The sequence below is a fragment of the Choloepus didactylus genome, chromosome 2 (genome assembly GCF_015220235.1).
Source record: "Choloepus didactylus isolate mChoDid1 chromosome 2, mChoDid1.pri, whole genome shotgun sequence".
NCBI classification, from domain to species: Eukaryota; Metazoa; Chordata; class Mammalia; order Pilosa; family Megalonychidae; genus Choloepus; species Choloepus didactylus.
Genome location: NC_051308.1, coordinates 231,494,452 through 231,518,351, shown reverse-complemented (window position 1 = coordinate 231,518,351; position 23,900 = coordinate 231,494,452). Strand labels below are relative to the sequence as shown.

General features: G+C 54.1%; 1 protein-coding gene across 1 annotated transcript in view; it reads right to left on the bottom strand.

Moving 5' to 3' along the window:
* Positions 1–717: 717 nt before the first annotated feature.
* Positions 718–23,900, bottom strand: part of IFFO2 (intermediate filament family orphan 2) — a 44,720-nt gene continuing 21,537 nt past the window's right edge. The window contains 8 exon segments of the mRNA XM_037828358.1: positions 718–2,582; positions 3,835–3,965; positions 4,906–4,998; positions 5,191–5,311; positions 9,181–9,320; positions 10,642–10,782; positions 12,032–12,127; positions 13,818–13,878. Of these exon segments, the coding sequence (XP_037684286.1) occupies positions 2,477–2,582; positions 3,835–3,965; positions 4,906–4,998; positions 5,191–5,311; positions 9,181–9,320; positions 10,642–10,782; positions 12,032–12,127; positions 13,818–13,878 (889 nt within the window). The 3' untranslated portion in view covers positions 718–2,476.

The window sequence follows — 23,900 nt, the reverse complement described above, 5'->3', positions numbered from 1 at the left end:
CTTGCGTCCACTGGAGGGCAGCAGGAAGGAGCTCTTGGGCTCCTACCTTCCCCATACTCCATCGACAAATCCACAGCACCCTAATCCCCAAAGACAAATGACCTATGCATACAAGGGGGAAAGCAAAAATAATACCACCAGACACCAGTCACCAGTCACCAGTCACCTTCGACTACTTACACTGTTGCTTTAATGTCTGAACTCGAAAGATATGTCTGTCACCTTCCCATCACCTTGAGGAGCGAGCCAGGACTGGCTTCACTCTGCCTGCCTGATCCCCAAACTGTGTCGTTCAACACCTCCCTCAACCCTGGGCAAAGAAGAGCCTCGGATAGCAGCTGCTTTCCTGCCCTCGGGGAAACGGAAAAACTTTTCAGCAGCTGAGGTCTAAGCCCAACTGGCTCTGAGAACCTTTGGTTAAAATAAAAATAAAACAACAACACAACAACAATAATAATAAGGTATGTTTGAACCCTGTAACCCTTAGAACGAGGGTCGGTGAGGGGCAGAGGAAGGAGCTGTCTTTCCTCCAAAATCATCGTCCCTCCAAGGACCTACCCAGGGACGGAGAGGCTGGGAAAGGAAACTTCCCCGCCAGCTGCCACAGGCAACCAGAAGGACACCCTCCCCCCATCCCACCCCGAACAATTAAAAACAGACAAAAAAAAAAAAAAAAAAAAAAAAGGAAAATGGAATAAACTCATGATAAAAGCCACCAAGTTACCAAGTTCTGATAAATTACACACAATCGCTACACGCTCTCAACATATATATATATATTATATGAATATTATGTACAATGACTTTAAGACTGCAAAACAGGTGCGGGAACAGAAAAGAGAGAAGGCCATTTACGGTCGCTGGTACCCAGGGAAGGAAAGACAGGGGACCACAATCCTCCTCAAAGCCAGAGACCCCTCACCTTCCTCCTAATAGGAAATGGAGTAAGGAGCGCTGGTCCTTGGGCACATTTTGCTCCTTTGACCTCCAGGGGGAGCTCCTGGGTCAACAAAAACAAAAATTGGCTATCACGCCACACTACTGAGTACAAAAAGAAATTAAAAAAAAAAAAAAAAAAAAAAAAATCCCTGCCCTGCTGCTCCAAGCTGAGATTTGGTGGGTGGTCTCAACACTCAATACGACACCCTTCAATTCACTCCAATGTTGGGGAGATACTGGCTGAGATTAACTCCCCAACTGGTCAGTCAAGTGGATTATGGAAAGGAGGGGCTTGTATATGTCTGTGAGGATAACCAAAGATGGTCCTCACTCGAGCCCCTCATCTCACCACCTCCGAAGTACCAGCGGCCCTCACTGTCTCCCTTCCCTTCCCTTTCCAATACCACTTTCCTGCCTGTGGCCAAACAGCAGGTGACCTGGGGACAGCAAAGAACCAAGATGGCGGCCTGGCCCCCTTCAGGCTTTCTCACAGAGAAATTACAGACCTCTAACCCCTGGAGTTGGCTGGAGAGGGCAGGGAGCGCATCAAGTCATCAGGGCAATAAAGAACACTACCAGCCCCCAACCCACAGAGGTCCCAAAGCAAGGAAGCAGGCTGGTGGGCCGAGGGCCTTGCGGGAACCCAGGCCTCACTACCAGCCTTGACCAAACCCCCTCCCAAGCCAGTGCTGCTCCTTGGAGTCTGTAAGAGATTCCACCTCCCTCCCAGCTCCAGGAGAGAAACCAGGGGTCCAGGAGGGGCCTACCTTCCAAATAAAATAAGGCAAGCTGCTTTTTTTTTGTTTGTTTTTGTTAATTTTGTTTTTTGCATAGTAGTTTAAACACAGTGAGGTGCCACCCTCCCCCACAGTGCCTTGTCCCTCCACTTTGCCACTCGATCCAAAAAGAAAATAAAAAATTGTCTTCCCTCCCTCTTGCCATCCTTCTCTCTTTCAGTGAGTGAGAAACATGTGGGAGGTCCCCACCTAGGGCTGGAAAGGTTGCAGAGGCAAACAGCTCCTTCCTGGGAGGAAGTAGATTCCCCCAAGCCCCAGCTTGGTCAGCGCTGGCAGGTAGAGGAAGGGAAGGCAGAGCTCACGGCCAATCAGAGGAGCAGGTGGGAGGGTAGAAAACCACATTATACCATGCCCAGGACCCCTGCCCTCACCTTAGAGTTTTGTATAAAAACACCTGCTAGGAGTAATTCTTTGGAGCTCAAAGTGGCTCAGCTTAAGGGAAAAGGCACAGTTAACACTGCATCATCTGGACAGAAGTCTGCCTTTGTAATGTGGAGAACAATAGAAATTGACAGCACCATTCCTTGGGTGGGTGGATGGAGAGGGGGCACTGGTTGGTGGTGGGTGGTGTGGAAGGAAGGAAGGAAGCAGCAGTCCCTCGGGTCCTCCAGAGAAGGGAGGGCATAGGAGGCCTGTACGGTGAGGACGTGAGCCCACTCTGAGGGGCCTTCCTGGCCCCATGGGGGGAGGAGGCAGAAGCCCCATCACCAAGACCCCCAGGCACATGGGCCCCTCAGTCATCAGCTGACCATGGGCTCCACATCCGCCTCCCTCTCAAATTCATCCTGGATCTCGTCTGTACTTCCTGAGTCACTGCTGGCCACGGAGCTGGGGGACGGTGAATTCCTGGAAGGCATGAGAGAGAATGGGAGACAATCAGAGGGCAGTCTGGGGACCCCAAAGGGATCCAAGGATCCGAGGACGCTAATCCCATGAAGTCTAACCTCAGAGGGGAGCTCCTTCCCTGAGAATCTGCCCTTGCTCTGCTTTCTTGGGACAACTCTCAGTTCTTGAGTTGGATATGGCTCTTGAAACCTCTTGGGACCCCCTGCACCAGTCTCTAATTGGTCTGAGTGCTTTGGCTTCTCTAGACTGCAAGCTCCTTGGGGGGCTGGGACCACAGATCAAACTTGGTTCTTACCCTCCAGTCACTTAGCACAGGTCTGGCATATAGCAGTTGCTTAGGAAACCCCAATTAACTCAGAGTTCAAAGTGAAGCCAACAGTGGATTCAAATTCTGACTGTCACTGATGAGCTGGGGGTCCCTGGGCAAGTTATTTAACCTTCCTAAGTGTCTGCTCCTCCATCTGAGTAATGGAGACAACATGGGGATGGTGGGGTTCATGAGTTACAGGCATGAAATGCTAAGCCTCGGGCTCCCTCACCCTGCTTCCCACAGAGCTGCCTCTCCTCTTTTACAGCCTGAACCACATCCTGCAGTAATATAAGCACCATAAAAGCAATTACACTGAACATATATTTTGTGCTTTGTGCCAAGCATTTTGCATGCATTATCTCATTTTATTATGAGCATGCCTCTCTCCCCAACAAGGCTGCATGTTTCTTGAAGGCAGGGGCTCTGTCCATGTTTCTGTGCCCCCTGGCAAATAAAAGGTACCTGATGTATGTCAGTCTCCTGGGGATAGTTCCAGCTGCCTCTGGCATGGAAGATGGGAAAGGAAGGGAAATTGCTTCCCACAAGACAAATGTGAACCCAATCAGTAATGATGGAGAAGAGCACCCTGCCCTCCTTCCCCAATCCCCATTTCAGCAGAAAATGGTGAATAAGCTCTATGTGTGCAGGGGCTGTGACTGTTCTGTTGATCACTGTATCCCCATGGATACGGGGCCTTCAACATAGTACCTGTTGAATCAATGGGGGACAGTATGGTTGGAGGGAGAGGTATAGATATGGAAGTCATCTGGAGCATGGTAGATGATCTAATAGTCATTGGAGGGATGGATGGATGGACAGACAGATGGACAGATGGGTGAATGGGTTGGGTAGATGAAACATGGCCAGGCTGTAAGTTGCAGCCCCACACATTTCCCCCAAGGACCCAAATGCTGATTCCCCAGGGAGGGCATGGCCAGGTACCTGTCTGCAGAGCCTTTGATGAGCCGGCGGCAGGTCTCCATCTGCACGTCCAAGCCACGCTTCATGCTGCACATCTCCATGTACTCATGCAAGTGTCGGTTCATGTCGCTCTTGGCTGTGGCCAGCTCCAGCTGAGAGAAAGCAACATGGGACAACGGTGAGGGCATGTCATCCCCATCAGGACCCTTGGGAACCTTCCCCTTGCTTCCTCAGTGGTGGCACCATCAAGGCCACCACTGGACTCCATGCCCTCACAGGCATCAACCTCCCTTGGCCTCTGGACATGTCACCGTGCTCTCTGCATCTCTGTCCTCAAATACTGCTTCCAGTCAAAGAGAATGGCTGCTTAGCAACCCCAGAGGCAGCCTTCCCTGATAAACCCCACCCAGTTCTGATAACTCCACCATCCTTAGCACTTGTGGACTACCGGACTTGATTATAGAAATCCTTAAGTCTCTTTGATGTTTCCGACCCTTCTCTACCAAAGGATTCCTCCTCTAGAGAAGGAGCTGGGTTTCTCTTTCTTTGGTATGGTAATGGCAGTAACTCTCATTTACAGACGCGGTCAAGTGCACAGGCTCTGGAGCCGGAGAGAATTAGGCTTAAATCCTGCTTCCTCACTTCCTGGCTGTGAGGCCTTGGACAAGTCACTCATGCTCTCCTCTGTAAAATGGGTGGACAATAACCTCTGCCCAGGGTCATGGTGAGGACACTAAGGAGGCTGGACTTGTTAAAGGGCTTACTCAGGGCCTAATGTCACTCAGTGTCATTCAAATGTCCTCTCTGGTTATCATCAGATCATCATCTCAGCTGAATTAAAAATAAATAAATTAAAAACTCTCCAGGGCAGGCAGGGATTACCATCTCATTTTACAGGTTAGGAAATTGAGGCCCCAAGAGGGGCGGTGACTTGCCTAGAGATAGGTAGGGAATGGGTAGGCCTCCAAACTCCCAACCCTAGGCTTTCCCCACTAACCAGCCCCTGCCCACATGGGCCCTTTCATCACTGGGGTCTCAAGTGCATGGACCTCAGTCAAGCCAAACCAGCAGGCTCCACTGCCCACTGCTCACCTCAATCTGCCCTATTGTTTCCTGGTACTCCTTGTCTCTCGTCTTGAAGAAGGATTCAGTCTCGTGGATCAAGTTGCCCAAGTTTTCTTCTTGCTGGGGAAACAGAAAAAAGGGGACAACTTAGCTGGGTGGTAGGGGCTGCAGGGAGAGAACAGGGAGGAGGGACAATGGAAAAGATGGGGGGCAGGCTGGGGGCACGGGCGGGGGTTTCAAGGGAGATGGCCTCCCAGGCCACAACCCCAGGCCTCACCCTCCAGCCTTTGGGAACCCGGGTCCTGAGCTCACCTCGCCCTGCAGGTCAATGGATGGGTTGCAGTTGGTGAAATCCTCCCAGAGCAGCAGTGTGTCTTCATTCTCTTCCCACGTCAGGCTGTCACAGTCGTCGTCAAAATCAAAAGTCTCCCGCCTAGTAGGGTAGCACCAGAGGACACGACTGAACAGGAGCCCAGGCTCCCAGGGCCCATATGGGGAGAGAAAGATGCAGCTCCCCCGGTGGGCATCCACCTACAAGGCTGCCCTTAAAAAAGATAGAGGAGGTGGCCAAAGGGGACATACGCTTTATCCATGGAGCGTAACTTTTTCGAGATGCAGAATGTATTTATGTGTTATATGTATAATTTAAAATGTACATTTTTTAAGATGCCAGGCTTTAATTAGTAGACACTAAAGATATTCCCCCCAATCCAATTTTGTGACTTTTTCCATTCATTTAACAGCTAATTCCTGAGTCCCTACTGTGAACAAGGCAATTTACATCATCTGCTCAGCAACTCCAAAAGGTTAATATAATTATTCCCATTTTATAGACAGGGAAATTGCAGCCTGCAAGGAATAACTTACTTTGTCAAAGACACACAGCTAGCAAGTAGCAAAAACTGGGGCTCAGAGCCGATGTTTCTGTTTCTTATAGTTTTTTCCTCCCCATGACCAAGCACCCCTCTTATGCTGGATGCTGGACTGGTTAATAATCATATATTAAAATGCAAAAATCCGAGGTAAGCATAATTCTCCCATTTTACAGACGAGGAAATTAAGAGTCAGAGGGATTAAGTGGCCTGGTAGAAATTGGGTTTGAATTCAAAGCCCCATGTGACTTCAGGGCCTCCCTAATCGTTAAGAAATGGAAGTGGGGTGGCCATCCATCAGGGTTTGCCTGGGACTGAGGAGTTTTCCAGGATGTGTCAGCTGCTCTCATCAGCAGAGAACTTAAAGACCACTTGGTCCAACACCCCCACTGTTCGGATGGGAAGGCTGGTGCCTGTAGGGGTTAAATCACTTGACCCAGTAAATCAGTGGCAGAGGGCATGCGACCCAAGTCTCCAGCTTCCCGTTGCAGGGTTCTCCCCATGGCCTACACTGTCTTCCTCAACTCCTTCCTGGATCCTCTGGGGCATTGGGCCCAACAGTCAGCCAATGGACCCAACTGGGGACCACTGCGGGTAAAACTGGTAAAACTGCCTAGGAGCGGCCCTGGAGCCAGGCTGGGCTGGTCCCTGCCAAGAAGCAGTTCCTACCAGAGCCTGTAGGTGGCTCCATGAGTTCAGGGACCTGAGATGGGAAGTGGGGGGCTGGAGAGGGAGGTGCTGCAGTCCACAGCCAGCTCCAGTGAGTCCCTGGGGTTGGCCGGTCACCAGTCACCACATCACATACTCAACTTCTGACTTCACTTCCTTCCCAGCCTCTGGGGTCTGAAGGAAACCACAGATGAGGGATGGGGAGCCAGAAAGGACAGGAAGATTGGCAAGAGGAGGGCCTTGGAAGGGCTCCTCCCCATGCAGCTCAAGGACGGGGCTGGGGAGGAGGCTTGGCAAATTCCTTCTCTTTTCCTTGGTCTGAAGCCCGTGCAACTGATTTTGATCAAAACAAAACAGTCCTGACACGGGTGCATTATTCAAAAACTTCACTAAAACTGGCCGGGGGCAGCCTCTCCTTGGGTCTCAGCCCATAGCTAGGGGAGACGTCCATGAGAGAGGGCCAGGCCCACTCAGGGTGGGGCCAGCCTACAGCCAGGAGGGAGGGGCGTGGCATCAGGGGATTTTTTTTTTTTTTTAAACTTAGGCAACTTTACAACCAGATCAATCTAATTGACTACTGAACCCAATTCAGATCTGTCAACACTCAGGACTCCATCTCTGCAGCCTCTGTTATCTACTTGACTTCCATCTGATGGGAGCATTTGCCGGTTGAACCCCTGGACTGGGCTCTCAGGGTGCGTCCCTCTGAGCTCACCCCATTCCTGGTGAGCTTTATGCAAATGGAAGCAAGGATTTCTTTAGAGGTCCCCATTAACTAAAACCAGATGAACCCAGCCTGTGGTCTCTGGAGCATACAGTCCTATCTTAGGCTCAGGGATGACAACCGCAACGTTCAGAAAATTTAGACTTAATCAACAGTTCTTTTCAAAAGCCTCTCTTTGCTCCTCAGTAAAAGATGAGCATATGAGATTGAGGGATGGGGGGGTGTCAAAAAATAAAACAAGAGTTGCAGGGTTCTCCATGTCACCCTCACCATGGCAAACCCCCAAAATACAGCTCCTCATCTCAGTTCTGTTTCTAGGGAATGGTGAATACGGGGAAGTGTCAGACAAAGGACTCCCATCCCCATCCTGGTTCTAACTCGCACCCATGAGTCCTCGTCTTCCTTAGGAGCCAGCCTGGCTCAGCTGGCACAGGGACTGGGGCAGGGATGGGGCTGCAGAGGAGGCAGAAGAGGGGAATTGATTCAGGAAGCATGAAGATGGAGCACTGGACCAAGGGCCCAGCTGACACAAACTCTTTGCATGCCCTTGGGCCATCATCACCCATCTCTGAGCCTCAGTTTCCTCATCTCTACAATGAGGATCTTGAACTGAATGGTCTTTGGACTCTGCAACACTAAGCCAGCCCCAGAGCTTGCAGGAAGGATTAGGAAAGGCACATGCCGCTGGCTTTTGAAATGAATACACCACCAGGGGAACCTGCTAAAATGCTTGGCTTTCTCTGGAAGGCCTTTGGGAGGTGGTGTGATGCTCATCAGAGCCAAGAGCTCATACCTAGCCCTGCTCTTGGAAACCCAGGACTGCAGGGAAGGGACACCAGGCCAGACAGCTTGTTCAGACCTGAGACAGGCAAGAGTGGAGGCTAGAGTGGCAATGGGGGCTGGAGGGGAATGGATCCTGGAGAAAGGCTGAGTTCCCAGGATGCAGGTACCCAACTGTGAGAGACTCCAGAGAGAGCAGGCAAGAGCAGGCTGGTGGGCCTGGGGAAAAGGCAGGCCCCAGAGACCCCACTCCAGCCCTGCCCTTTGACTCACGGCCCTCAGGCAATCCATCAAATGCCAGCAGCTGTACTTCTCCCCGTCTCTCCCTCATCCAATTTTAGGGTAATATGTAGATTATAGTTAAAGATGGACCAGGATCCAGAACATGGCCCTGAACAGGCCAATGATATCCCTGCCCCAGGCAGATTCCACCCAGTGAGGGACTGGTAAGCCAGCTCTCCAGCGTTTGCTGATTGCCCACTGGGGTCAATTTTAAGCTACCACTGCGACATCACTGAATTTGGAGTGGGAAGAGATGTGCACCATCAGCTTTTGTGAGCTGATACAAACCAGTTCCAGCCCACCCTGGACAATACCCAGGCCCAGACTTTGCCACTGGCCTGGGCAGCCTACAGAGTGAGAGAACACGGGCAGAGCAGCCCGGGTTTGAATCCCAGCTCTGCCGTGTATTAGCTGAGTGCTCATGGCCAAGTCACTTACCCTCTCTGAGTCTCAGTTCTCGCATCTACAAAATGAGGGTGATAGTCCCTGACTCCCAGGCTGATTATCTATAAAGCTCTTTTCACATGGAAGGTGCTCAGGAAATGTCATGGGACCCAGGGCATGGATGAATTCAGCCATCCCATGATGAGGAAAACTGGTGGGAGTGGGTGCAAGCCTTGATCGAGAACAGCCCATGAGCATGACCCCACCCCCACAGCCTTTGCCCTTGTAAGTCTTGCCGCACTTCTGAACAATTTGGCCCTTTCTGGACTCATGAATTTGTCAGCCGCTAATCAGCACCAGGCAACTGAGCAAAAAGGGCCCAGGGATGCCTGATCTTGATTTTTTCAAGAAAGGCTGAAAATGTAAAACTTCCCAAATTACAAATGTTGAAAATGAATCCAACGCTTTCAAACCCCATGCTGGCTAAGCAAAACCCTTCTGCGGGCCACTCGCAGTCCAGGCTGCCAGTTCGCAGTCTGGGGAGATGGTAAGGTGTGCCCAGTGCTGGGGCAGTGGGCAGGGGATACTCACAGCTGGTTAAACATGCGTTTCATCTCGTCCGTGATGTTCATGGAGCCCACCTCTTCGTCTGAGAACCGGTTCACCTCTCCGTCCTGCTCGGAGATGTCATCGTCAGAAGCCACCTTACGCTCTTTCTTTTTGGGGACCACCTGAACCAGAAAGGAAGAGCTCAAGGTAACTGAGAGTCTCCGCTGGGATGGAGGGTGGGCGTGGGGCAGGAAGGGAGCTGGCATCCCATGAGATGGATGGAGCGTGGCTGGGGCAGCCACTGCCAGGAAAGAGGCACAGGTTCTCTACGAAGCAGGCGGCGTTAGCAAGAAGCATGAGAGGGGGACATGCAGGATGGAGGAAACAGACGGCCCGGACCCCTCCCCTGCCCTGAGAGGCCTGGTGTTGGGCTGGTTCAGCAGCTCACCCCATCCCCAGAGACGCAGCCCCATGACTTGGGGAGAGGATGGGCCAGACCAGGTACAGAGTCACCTGGGATGCCCCAGAGCCAGCCAGAGAGACGGAGAACCCCTCCCAAGGGGCAAGACCACTCCAGGCTTCCCAGAGCCCTCTTGCTCACATGCAAAGGCAATGGGCAGGTGGCCCAAGGAACACCAAGCGTCCACTCCAAGCAGACAAGAGCAAACAAATGCGGAATTGGTCTCCTCTGCTTCCCAGCAGAGGCACGAGAAGGTGTGGAGGTGGAGAAAGGGCCCCAGAGAAGCCCAGATCTTGCCGAGCTATGTCCAGAGTCACACACTTAAAGCGACCACACGCCATATTGTCCTGGGCTCAAGCAAAAGGCACACCACAACCCGAAACTCAAGAAGCAGCCTTCTGAGAATGACATGTGCCCGTCAGTCAGCTGGACTAGTCCCCAAGGCCCTCCTACCCCCCAGAGGACAGATCTCGCCAGTGTAAACCCGAGCACCTTCTCTCGGGAACACACACACATTCTCGCTAAGCCACAGGAGGATTGAGAGGCTCTTCAGTGGGAATGAAAAATAGTTAAGGGCCAAGAGCTCCTCTTCTGAACTCTGAGACCCATTTGCCACACCGTGGCCAGGGCTCCCCCAGACATGGGGGTGATGCCCAGTTTGGCACCCAGAGGAAGAGGCAGGAAGTAGAGCCACGGGGCACAGGTCAGGAGACAGCGTGGGTAGCAGGGCCCACACTGGAGGGTCAGGAGACCTGGGTTCCAGAGCCTGCCCTGCCACTCTCTCCCTCGAGCACATCAGGCCACCTCTCTGGACCTCCGTCCCCTCGGCCCTCGATGACGCAGCCAGACGAGATGATGGGGGCAGAAGTGCCCACGACCGTTCCCTGACCTGACGTTCTCCTGGGGAGGCCACAGCTAGGTGAGCGCTAGCTCTGAGGAAGGACAGTGAGAGGACGTCAGGGAAAGGAAGGGTTGGCTGGGCAGGAGTGGAGGCCAGGGCTGCTCTGTGAGGGGCAGTGGTGGGCAGGGGTGGCCCTAGTCACCTGGAAGATCTTGGACACGTCCTCCGAGTTCCGCTGCTGTGCGACATCGCACAGCTTGGCCGTGATATCGATTCGGCGGCAGATGTCCATGTCCACTTTCATGGCCTTTTCTTGGATCTTTGTGTCCAGGTCTGTCATGGGCTGCAGGGAGGACAGCAGGGGGTTACGTGAGCAAGGGAGGGAGCAAGCATGAGGGGCCGGGTGGGGGCAGGGGGCGGTCCCAGGCTCCTACTGGGAAGAGGTGGACAGACCCACAGGAGTCAGGCCGGCAGCCCGCAGACTCGAGGGGCACCTCGGGCTTGTCCTGGGGGTGAAGGGCTGGGTCAGTGCTGCTCAGGCCGGGGAAGGTGAGGTGGGGACTGGCTTTGGACAACCAGAGACCATGTCTGCTGGTCTCCCTAAGGGCTACGAGACATCCTCTCAGGAGATTCACAGAGCCAGTGCTTATTTCATAAAAGCAAATAGCAAAGAAAGATAACTCGAAATTCTAAAGACTTCCCTTCTTTTCCCAGTCCGCATGCCCAACCTGTGCCCCCAAGGATGCCTGCCGGCGGCGCTCTCTCCTGGATTTTCCCACCGCAGTTAGAATGGGGGAGCAGGTTCCCCTTGAACACGAAGGAGGAGAAGCCAGGTGGCCTCCACCTGGGACTCCGGGAGGCTGCTTCTAAGCACACCCAGCCCTCCCCACCTCAGCAATGGAGCCAGGCCGAGTCACCCGAACCTGGGGCTCCTTCCCTTTCTGGCGGGCTCTCCCCACATTCTGCCCACTGCTTGAAGGCGGCAGGAAGCCCAGGTCCCCAGCAGAAAGAAGGCCTTCACTGCCAACAGCCCCCCTTCACCTCCGTTACTCAGAGGGACCCTGGATTGTCGAAAGGACACACAGAAGAATGAACCGGCCTTTCCCAACTCTACAAAGCAACCCTGCTGAAGGCCGCAGGGACTGGGGAGTCTCGCAGGCTGGCAGAGTCCGGAGTCAGGGGCTCACCCTCATCCCCACGTCGGGTTCCAACCTGCCAGCTCCCCCTAACCCCCACCATGCCCAGACACCAAGGCCGGCGGCCCCCATCTGCCCCCATCTGCCCCCATCAGTGGCGAGCCGGAAGGAGCCCCGTCGAACACACACAGACCGTCAGGGGAGCCCTGGGGTGGGCAGGATGGGTTAAGCAGCAGATTAATGCATCTCTACTCAGACGGAGGGGGAGCAGAAGTGGGGAGGGTGGCGGGGAGGAGGGCGCCTGGTCTCCGATGCATCTGTCATCCTCAAGGGTCAAACGCAGCCAGCCAGGATTCTAACTAGAAGCCGAGCTCCTCTGCCTCGGAGTGAATGAAGCACTTTGCATGATGGGGGTGGGGGAGTCATGGCGCCGGGGGCGGTGGCTGTGGCACTTACGTCACTCATGAGCCCCTTAAACACCACCAGCTCAGCCTTGAGCCGCTCGATCTTCTCGTTCATCTCCTCCTGGATGGCCTCAGCCTCCTGCGCTGCCTGTTGGGAATGGAGATTGGGGGAGGCTTTAGGGGGACCAGGCACCCCAAAGGGCAGGGAAGATTGGACACCCAGCTCCAGAGCCCTGGACACCCAATGTCCAACTGGGCCAGTCACCTGTATGCCAAGAAATGGGGTGCCAAGGCGTCACCCCAGCCTGGCTTCCCGCTGAGTCCCGCTGGCTACAGGCACTGCTCAGCTTAAAACACTTTTCAAAGGAATATTTATTGCATGGAAGAATCCATGACAGATATTAATAGAAAAAGAACATTGTTACATTGTTAATGTAACAAATGATTTCAGTGTGTTAAATTATGAGGTTGATGAAAGCGATATGGCTGTTCCTCAGAAAAGTTAAATATAGAATTACCATATGACCTGGCAATTCCACTTCTATATACCCAAAGAAAGTGAAGAACCCTGTCTCAAACAGATACTTGTAAACCAGTGTTCACAGCAGCATTATGCACAATAGCCAAAAGGTGGAAACAGTCCAAGTGACCATCAACAAGTGAGAAGATAAACAAAATGTGGTACACACACATAATGGAATATTATTTGGCCATAAGAAAGAATGAAGTCCTAAGACATGCTGTAGTCTGGAAGATCCTTGAAAACATTATGCTCAGTGAAATAAACCAGACACAAGAGGACAAATATTGTATGATGTCACCTAAAAGAGATGTCCAGAAAAAGGAAATCCGCAGAGGCAGGTAGTAGATTAGGAGTCACCAGGGCATGGAGCAAGGGGAGAAGGGAACATGTGTGTTTGGCAGATATGGAAAGTGTATAAATAAAATTAATTAAAAATAAATTAAATGTATACATATTAGGTTGATTCATGTGAAATTGTCAATATTTGGCGATCTCTGATCTCCAAAATGGCAACACCATGTGTTTCAACCTGACATGTGCATCTACAGTGTGTGTGTATTTGCACAGAAAAGACTGGAAGGTTGTATAACAGTTGATCAACTTGGAGGGGAGGAAGAGGCGATTGTTATTTTCTTCTCTGTGCTTTTCTGAATTTTCCAAATGTCTGACCGTGAACATGTTACGTTTGTAAAGAAAAAAGAATCTTCTTACAAAAGGAGGGCGTTTACTCTTTTCCTTCTGCACATTTGTATTATTTTAATGTCTCTAATTTTTCTTAAAAGATAAAATACTGTAAACACCAGAAAGGAGTTAAGAAATCTTTTTAAAAACTTTTCATGCTTTCTCGAGGGGCCACTGCTCTTGTCCCCTTTTGACCAGGAGGAAAAGAGAGGCCGAGAAGGTCGAGAGAGCTACTTAGGGCACACCGCGGGCGGGTGGGCTGCAGGACCCGGAACGCAGAGCTGCAGAGTCAGAGCAGCAGGGAAAACGTCCTCAATACCCGTGGGGAGCCCTCAGGCCCCTAGCAACCATCAAGTCCAAGCCCCAGGGGAGTCACTGCCTCAAGGTCCTCCAGCAAGCTGGGGACAGAGTCAGGACTTGGTCCCAGTCTTCCCAACTCCTGTATCTGAGCTTTTCTGCAACACCATGCTGGCCTACAACCAGGGGAAGAGGAAGAGGCATCTTGAGTCCACAGAGGAGAGACTGAGGCACCAGGAAGTAACAGAGAGGAGAGACAGCACCAGGAACAATCCCAGCTTTGCCCCTTTACGCTCTCTGCGTGCCTCTGTGGGTTGGGACCTCCGGGGGCTCTTACCTCCTGCAGCGTGTCCACCATGGTCTGCAGGTTCATGCACTTGGCAAGCTCCTCCTCCCATCTGCAAGAACCAAGAAGGACAGGCAGTCAGATGGTGACCTCCCCTAGCAGTCCAGCCCCCAAAGCCAGCACCTACTCTGGGCCTGTCCCGGAGAGGTGGGTACAGGGGAGAGGGGGCGTGTTGGAGGGCGGCCAGCCACCTGTAGCAGGTGGCAGTGCAGAGTACCATGCCTGAGGCTTGTGCACGGCACTGTGAGGAGACAAAAGTGGGAAGACCCACCACACACACCTCCATCCCATGCAAACTGTAAAGTGCGTGCAAATGCTATATTCCTACTACTACTGCAAGAAGTGGCAATAAAACTGGCCCTCAGAAACTAGGAAGGCTGCAGGCAGCCCCATGCTCAAGTTCTTCCTTGCACCCACAAGAAACAAACTTTTATTGTGCTAAACATTGCACTTTTGAAGGCAAACCCTAATCAACTCAGAAATCTCCCACATATTGTCCCATTTTACAGATGAGCAAATTGAGGCTCAGAGAGGTTAAACATCTTGCCCAAAGACATGCAGCCACTCGGTGGTGGGGCTGGAATTCAAACCTAGGTCTATTTCATTACATTGAAACAAACCAACACAAAACCAAAAAGCCCAGCTCTTCCTTATTTACCACTTGTTTGCAAGTGGCCACGTTCCAAGTGCTTTACCTGTGTTAACTCATTCATGCGCACAGCGGCTGAAGCTGAACAGAAACAGCCAGAGGGGAGAAGGCACAACCAGGTTCACGGTGTACCCCCAGCAGCAACTGGTTCCCTGGGGTCGGGTGATGATTCTAACTGTCACCTTAAGAGCTCAGCTTTGTCACCTGCTCACTCTGCCCTGGTGCTGTTCTACACGAGGTCGCTCCATCCTCACGACAACCCCAGGGCCTAGGTACCACCGTTATCCCCCATTACAGGTGGAGAAAGCCAGGCACAGACTTACAAGCCCAAGGTCAGGATGGAGGCAGTCGGGCTCCAGACTGAGCCCTCTGTACCTCCTCACCGGGCTCCCCATAGACAGGGACCTACCAGGCCCCCAGGGCCCCAACCCGGCTCTTCCCACGCAGAGTCCCTCCCCAAAGGAGCCCAGGGCAGGCTCCTTCCCTCCCTCCATCCTGGGACAGACAGCCGAGCCTCTCTTCCCTCACCCCACTGCCACCCTCCCTACATGGCCGGTCTAGAAGCCTTTTAGGATGCTTTCGGGACCAGCTAAAAATAGGCCAGAGGGGAGGAATAGATGAAGAGACAGTTACGTCACCAGCTTTTGGAAACAAGAGAAAACAGATACTGTTTGCACACACAGAGGAAAATTCCTCCCCTCCGCCACATGCCAGGGCTCCCAGAGGAGAAAGATGTGCCCCCCACCCCCACGCTCTCTCTGGTCTTTTACCAGCTCCTGACAGAGGCTGCCAGGCCTAGATTTGCTGTGGACTTGGCCCCAGGGTCCAGAGCCCGGAGGGCAGCAGGGCTGGGGCTCCTACCAGGCACAAAGGGAAGAGGGGAAGCTGACGAGGGACAGTGAGAGACTCGGAGGTTCTAACCTCGGTGGGACTACCACACTAGACCCCTTCATTGTAGAGAAAGGGAAACTGAGGCCCCGGGTGTACAAGTAATTTGCCCAAGGACATCCTGTGTGCCCGAGGCAGGGCCAGGACTCCAGCCCCAGGCCACTCTCGCTGAGAAGGTCAGGCCCAATGTGGTGGCCCGGATTCCCACGTGGGGAGAAGTACACAGGCCGCCCTTCCCCCGACCCAGCAGCATGGGGCATCTGGGGCTTCCGACAAGGAAGGCGAAGGCCCAGAACACAGGTCCCAAGCTGAATCATCTCTCCTGGACGCGCTGCTCTGCTGGGGGAAGGGGACTCCATTCCAAAGCCGCTGCACAGGGCGGGCGGCTGCAGCCTGGCTTTGGGGGCCTAGCTCCTGCGGCAACAGGGCAACAGCGGGAGTGGCAGAGAAGGGGGCAGCGGGGAGTGAAGAACGATAGGTCTTGTCGCTCAGACCCAGGCAGCGTCTCACCACCACACCCCCCACTCCCCAGACAGTCTCTTGGGGTTAGGCACCCCCTCACCTTTCCTTTGATTAACCTTCTCATGAGGAAGGCAGAGCAGGGGTCAAAGATCCACTGTACAGAGAAAATGAGGCCCAGAGAGGGAAAGCAACTTGCCCAAAGGTCAGCCCAGTTTAAGAACGTGAGTCCATGTCTTTGGATCGCCAGACACATTCTCAGCAAGAGCAACTATTTATTGGCAAGCACAGCCCGGGTCCCACGCATTCGGCTGGGGGCATCGTACACACAGATCCCCTGCTTTAATCCCCACTGTGAATTATTAACCCTCTCAGGTAGAGGATTTTTACCCAGGCCCATTCTACAGATGAGGAAATTGAGGTTCAGAGAGGTGAAGTAGTGTGTTTGCCAGAAAGCAGGAAACCGGGACTCAGATGGAGGTGGGTCTGGATCTAGCACGTCTCGAACTTCACCGTGCACACAAGTCACCTGGGGATCTTGGCAGCATGCAGGCCTGATTCAGCAGGTCCGGGGTGGGCACAGAGGCCACATTTCTCATGAGCCCTGGCGGTGCTGCTCCGCGGGCCGCACTTTGAGTGGCCAGCTGCCGAGACACCACACGATGACCCCGTCTCTCCCCTTGCACCTCTCCCCTCCGCCACCCAAGCCTCGAGTCCTGCACATGCCCCATACCTCATGGGAGTTCACTGAGCTGCATCCCAAGCAGATGAGCTTGCACAAATGATTTTATGGGCATTTTATTTCTAAAGCTGGGCTGGGTGGGCAACCGGCTCGCCTGCTCCCAGGAGGCTGAGGACGGACCCTCACGTGTTGACAGCAGCTGGCTTGACGGCCTGAACCTGCTGCCCACACCTACATCCCTTTCTGCAGCAGCAGTGGGGACAGCCTGGCCTGGCCAGCTCTGATGTTGACAGTGCAAAAAAGCTTTGCCCTTCAGCTGCTCTGGCTGACTGAGGTGAAAGGATGGGTGATGGGTTTCTTAAGGGGCCCCCGACACCCCACATTCACAACAACTCAGCCCAGAGAGAGGGAGCTCTCAGCCTAACAGAAAACTGGTCAACCCAGTTGTCGGCTCTGAAACTTCAACACCTGCTTCCCAAGCAAATCCCTTTCCCTGACCCGGATCTGCCCACAAAGAGTAAGGTTTCAGCAGGGAGGGCATGTCAACCAAGATGGGGCAACAGGAAGGCACTGGCGAATGGCCCTGTTTGCAATCAGAAGGGGATACACCCATGGTGGGTCAGGGGGTTGGTGATGGGTCTCCTTTGAGGTTAACTGTCCCGTGCAGGCCCTATTCTCACACCCAGTCCACAGTTGAGCAAACGAGCTCAGAGAGGCAGAACGACTTGATCAAGGGCATCACAGCCAGGAAATGGAGAGCCTGGATTCACACCCAACCCCTGAGCCCTCTATGGTCGAAAGCGCTGCCTGAGATGCCTGTGGCTGAGAGCTGGAGCAGGAGGGCCCAGCTGAACTGAAAAGCAACCTTTGGGCCATGAGGGTGTGTCCCCCCAAGTCTCCCTCAGCAGTCCAGGAGCCATTCTGCCAGATGTGGAGGAGCCCCTTCTGTCCAGAGGAGAAGGACCTATCCCTGGAGGAAATGGGGGTGAATGCATATCCCAACTCTCTCTGCCGGGCAGTCAGGGCCTGTGAATAGGCCTGCTCAGTCCCACTGCCTCCCACACTGAGAAATCTTCCTTCCCACTTTACAGGTGCAGAAATGAAAGCCCAGAGCACACTGCCAATTTGAATCCAGGCCAAGGTGGCCTGAATCACTCAGAGGCACCCCTGCCCGTCTGATGTCACAGCTCATAAAACTGCAAGCATCAAATAAGAGAAAAGAGAGGAGAGACATGTCTTGACCACCTTTTTGGAGCTGTTACCCATGTCAGGTATCCATCCATCCCACCCTTCCATCCCTCCATCTAAAACATCACACAATCCTCCCCATCTGCATCTATTTTGCAGATGAGAACAGTGGGTAATCCACTTCCCTTTCCCTCCTCAGCCTCCTGAAATCCTATCCATTCTCCAGGCTTGTCTCAAATGTCATCTTTTCCCTAAGCCTCAGCATCCACTTTGATGGTTTTCCCTCCTTGAACTCCATCTAGTCTTAGCCCGAGTTGGCCGGGCCCCAGGATCCCATCTCCTGGGCAGCTTGGCCGGGGCACCCCACTGTGCACCACTCTCGCCCAAAGGAGCCGGCCCCAGGTGCCAGGGAGAGCGGTGGGCTCCACTGGGAGGCTGACTTCCCTCCACCTTCTCCATGCCCCAAAAGTGCTCGGGACCCCAGCCCTGGCCCCCCTGGGGCTGGCCTGACTACCAGGGTCTGCTGTCCCAGGCACAGCACTGAGAACTTTCCTCATCACCCAGGATGCTCTCCTCCCCCTGCAGACACCCTCCAGTCTCTCAAAATGCTCTTGCCCCACGGGTGTTCACCCCAGCCTCTGAGCAGGCAGGATAGAGTGTGGTGGTGATGACAGTCATAATGAAAATGGTCATGACACAGCACTAATCACAACAGCTAACACTCGTTGAATGCATCACCTCATTTAATTCTCACAATAATCTCAAGAGGGGGGTTATTATTATCCCCATTTTACTGATGAAGAAGCTGAAGCACAAGACAATGAAGTGTCTTAGCCCAGATCCCACACCCGGGAGAAACGGTTGTTTCTATTTCACGGAGAAGAAAACGGAAGCTCAGATTCACTAAAAGTTGAAGCTAAGGGGACCACGGAGCTCATCTAAACCAACCTCTGACTGTAAAGATAAGGAAGCGCGGTCCAGGGAGGGACACTGCCTCCCTGTGAGTGGACGGCAGGGACCGCTCCCTTGGCCTGGCCACGGCTCCCTGGCAGGAGGCGGCGTATGAGAGTGTGGCTCCCAGCTCTGTCTTTCCCTCGGCCACGTGAGTGTGACTTCCGCCCCCGTCTCCAGAGCCTGGGTCTCTCCATCTGTGAATGAGACAGTGTGTGCCCTACACACCCCACAGACACTCAATAACAACCCCTCTGTTCCCCACACCCGCTAATGGTCATGCAACGGGCCCCAGCCATGGGCGGGCCTGGTGGACGGGACTGGCCCTCGGCCCATCTCCTGGCCCTCTGCAACTCAAACCCCTCTAGGGCTGACCGAAGTGTCCGAACCCTCCCGCTGCCTGGAACTCTCAACTGAATGTGGAATTAGGACCCCACGGAGGACGGGCTGGCACACAGCACCCCCAGACCCCTGGAACCCTTCCAGGAGAGACCCACAAGACGGCATCAGGAGGGACAGGAATGCAGGACAAGGGGAAGGACAGCCTTGGGGGGGGGGTCTCTGAGCCCGAGCGAAACGACAAGCAGGGAAATTAGAGGACAGGGTTGCCTGGAGCTAGGTGTGGGTGCGAGCAAGTGGGCAGCAGGGGGAGGCCCTCCAGCACGCATTCTGGGAGGCCTTGAGACAGCCAGGGCCTGGTGGGGTGGGGCAATCAGGAAACAAGGGGTGAGACCCTGACCCTGGGTGGGAAAAGAGAGGCCAGAGTAGGTGCTGCCAAAATACAAGGGGCCCAGCCCCTCCAGACAGCCCGCAGAGAACGGCTTGCAATCCTGGTGAGGAGTGGGCTCACTGCTGTACCCCCACACCTAAACCCACCCGGCCCCTGGTAAACAGTCAATTGGAGTGAACTCGTTGAATGAATGAATGAATAAGTACAAGCTACACTCACTCCTCCGCCCCTGCTTGCCCCTCCCCCCAGCCAGGGCTGCTAGGCCAGGGAGGCGGAGGGTCTGGAAGCCCCTCTCCCCGTGAATGGGCTTCAGTCTGCCCCATCCCATCCGGGGGGCTCCGGGGAGCGGGTTCCCAGCACCCGGCTCAGTGCCCCGCCCACCCGGCTCCAGACCTCCCTCCCGGGAGACACCAGGCCAGGAGGTGGGACGTTCCGGAAGGAAGCGAGCAGGGAGAAGACGAAACCTCCCCTCTTCTGCTTCCCACAGCCCCCGTCCTCACCCCGCCCCACTCTGGGGGGCTGGGAAGGGGAGGCGGGGATGTCGGAGGGCATGGGGAGGAAATGACTCTGCACTTCAGCTACCAGCCTAGCAGGACCCAGTGCAGGGAGAGGGGAGGGTGGGCAGAGAGGGAGGGGGGAGGCCGCAGCACGGCCCCCGCCAGATGTGACCTCCCGGCATTCCTGGGGAGCCACCGCTGCAGCTGCGGCCACGAGAGGGTCAAGACGTCTGGGCGGGGCCCTGGGGGGGGCAGCTGCAGCCCGGGCCCCACCCCCAGCAGCAGGCGGGGCCGGCGCCCACCCCTCCTCAGCCCCCATCTGCTCCTGATGACACACAGACCCACAGGAAAGGGGCTGACAAAGCCTGGCCTGCAGAGCCGCGGAGACCCGAGCTGGAGTCACCGGCAGAGGGGCTGACTCACAGACTTTTCACTTCCTGTCCCACCAGAGAAAGAGGCTCTGGGACTCCAGCTTCAGAGAAAAGTGGGTGCAGCTCAGCAAGGCAATTGAAGCTCTGGGGACAGCTCCAAACCCCTGGGGCCTCTGGCGAGAGAGTCCTGGAGACTCCTGAGCCGCAAGAGACATGGGTTCAAGTCCCGACCCCGCCACTTCCCGGCTGTGGGACCTTGGACAAGTCAGACACCCTCTTTGGGCCTTGGTTTCCTTACCTGTAAGAGGGGAGCACACCACCCCCTCTAGTGAATTCCATCTCAACTCCATTCCTCATTCCACACCATCACCACCACCCCTTTTTACATTTATTGAGACGGAATTCACATAACACGCCCTCCATTTGAGACACTGGGTGAAAACACCTAGGCCCACCCCTGGCGCGGAGCAATCAAGGCTCAGCAGCTGGATTTGAATTTGAGAGCACTGTGGCTCTCACTGCCAGACGGAGAGCTGGGAGGGAGCCACAGGGAGGGTCCCCACCTTGCCAGGGCAGGTGAGTGGCGGGCACATCCAGGCTGACTCACCCCAGGGATGGGAAACAGCTCAGGTGAGGCTGGGCTGGAACTGTCAGTGGAAAACTCCATTCTGGGCCAAGCGTGGGCAGCTGGAGGCAGAGAGCAGCTGATTTCTCTACAGGCCATGGGCCCCGTGTCCTCTCTACTCCACCCTGGCCACGGGGAGCTCACTCTACTGCAGCAGGGGCGGCCAGGGGGTAGGCTGGAGCCCAGCGGCTCCGACCCCAGGAGATCTCACATGGACCCTGTCCCCCTGCTCCGCACTGCCACTATCCAGTCCCTGGACTGAGGAGAGGGCGTGGGGCAGCACCTTGCCCAACACCTCGCAGCAGACGGGTGGCAGAGGTGGGGCTGAGCCCAGGTGCCCAGTCTGGCAGGTTCTCCTCTCGCATAACACCCGAGCTGGAGGAAGAGGCTGCCAGCACAGAGACAGCCCGTGGGAACCCCTTCTTCACTTAAAGATGCACAGCGACAGAAGGGTAACACAGATCAGAGTGCACTCTCTGTGGGGATCAGGGCCACAGGTGAAAATCTGGAGCACCCCCACCCTTCACCGCACTTGCTTCTTCCAAGCCCTTCTAGAGGGTTCAAAAATCCCAGACTGAGTCAGTTCTCTCATTTCACACCACCACCACCATCCCTTTTTAAATTTATTGAGATGGAATTCACATAAGAGTATCCATTTTAAAGTGAACAATTCTGGCATTTAGTATAGTCATACTATTGTGCAACCACCCTCTCTATCTAGTTCCAAAATTATTTCCATCGTCCCCCGATAAAACTCTGTGCCTTTAAGCAGTTTCTCCCTTCAACTCTGGTCTCCACCTCCCCCAGTCCCCAAGCTTCTGGCAACCACTGATCTGCTTTCTATCCCTATGGGTTTACCTATTCTGGATATTTCATATAAATAGAACCATGCAATATGTCTGGCTCCTTTCACTTAGCACAATGTTTCTGAGCTTCATCCACATTGTAGCATGTACTGCATTCCTTTTTATGGCTGAATAATGTTCCACTGCATGCAGACACTGTAATTCATTTTTCCATCCATCTACTGCTGGACACTAGGGCTGCTTCTACCTTTTTGCTGCTATGGACACGTGTGTACGTGTATCCTTTCGAGTCCCTGTCTTCAGTTCTTTGGGGTATATGCACCTAAGAGTGGACTTGCCAGGTCATACAGTAATTCTATGTTTAACTTTTGGAGGAACCCCCAAGCTGTTTTCCACAGCAGCTGCACCATTTTACGTTCACACCAGCAATGCACAGGGGTTCCAATTTCTCCACTTCTTCACCAACACGTGTTTTCTATTTGTTGTTTTTGGGTGTGTTTTTTTTGCTTTTTTGATGCTTTTTCAATACCATAAACAACTCATGTTTGTGGCAGGAAAAAGAAATACAGATAAGCAAAAAGAGCAGTGGGAGTGGCGTGGGGCTGGGAATAAAGGACGGGAGACGGCTAACATGGGGTGCTTGCTCTCCCAGCTGCTACATGCTTTTCACATCCCAACTTCCTTCTCCCACTCGACTTAGTATGAGCAATTTCCCTGCCTGGAAAATGGAGGGCCAGTGAGCTCAAGCAACCTGCCTGTCACCTCCTCCAACTCTCCCATGGGCCCCCTGCCTGCCCAGGCCCCAGGGCCCACACCTTGCTGGCCCTACCGCCTCTCTCAGCACTCACCATGGCTTCTCCGCCCTGTGGACAGCGCTGCCCCATCCCCAGGAGCCCCCGATCCCAGGGAAGGAACACCACACAGATGTGCCCATCAGAGGCCCAGCTGCCCAGCTGAACTCTGCTGCCTGCAGAGGGAAACACAAATTAAATGCCAACTGATTGTCTCCACGGAGGAGGCATTAATTTAATGTGAACACTTAACCAGGGCAGCCAATTCCATTACAAGCGGGTGGTAATGGCCCGGGCAGGCCAGAGCACGGGCTGTGAGCTGGTGACGGGGGCTGGGGTTGAGTAGCCTCTCCACCCGGCACCCTGCCACCCATACAGACACAGGGAACTGCCTTCACCCTGAAACATCCTCCTCCAGGGATCCAACAGGACAGGTTCTGTGCAAGGCTGCTGGGGGGTGGGGGGCAGGGGGTCTGAGGTCCACAGGGAAGCACCCTGGGGAGGAGAGGGTGCCGGGCTAGGAAGCAGGAGTTCCTGGTTTGAGTCCCGACTGTTGCTAATCAACTGTATGACCCCAAGGCAAGTCCCTTCCCTACCCCGGGCCTCAGTCTCCCCATCTATAATATGATTCCCACCAATCCCTCTAGAGACAGTAATTGCAGCACTATTTGCAGCCCCTGGATGTGGCCCTTTGTTGAGGCACCAAGGAGATGACAGCCTGGGGATGCCAGAGTTAAACCTGGGTCGTAGCTGCAGGACTCCGAGGTCTGCCCACAACCCCCGTGCTTTCTGTCCCTTGCCAACAAGCAGGGATGGATGGCAGCATGCGTTCATTTATCCCTCCTTCATTCTACAAATGGTTCCTGAGGGCTTATCACAAGGCCCACAGGCCTTACGGAATCAAAGGTTACGAGAGTCTCTGCCAACCCCACTAGGAAGGGCAGGCAGACTAAGAAAGCTGTCTGCCACTGTGTGATGCCCAGAGGGCCCACTCACCCCTAGCTAGGAACTTGTTTCCTCTTCTGTAAAATGGGGGTAGCAACTCCTACCCTGTAGGGTTCGTGGGCAGATGAAATGAGCAGGCTCAAGTGAGGGGCTGGCACACAGGTGCCCCTGATGAACGGCGCCCATTCAGGCATCACAGACATTACCTGAGTGTGCTTACCTGGGGGAGGGAGGGACCCAGGGTAGGTAAAGGCCTGGACCACTCAAGCAGGGACACTTCCCCATCCTGTCCTGACCCTCTCACCAGAGGTGAGAATGGCAGCATGAATTGGCAGCAATTCATGGAGGCTGCACTGAAATTCAGTTGCTAGAGAATTTTCCCAGCAAAGAGAAAAGTGAGTCTGCCAACGGGCAGTGGGGATGAGCTGCACGGAGTCATCCACACTCTCTCCCTGTCTGCCTCCTGGTAACCACAGGCAACCATTGCAGGGC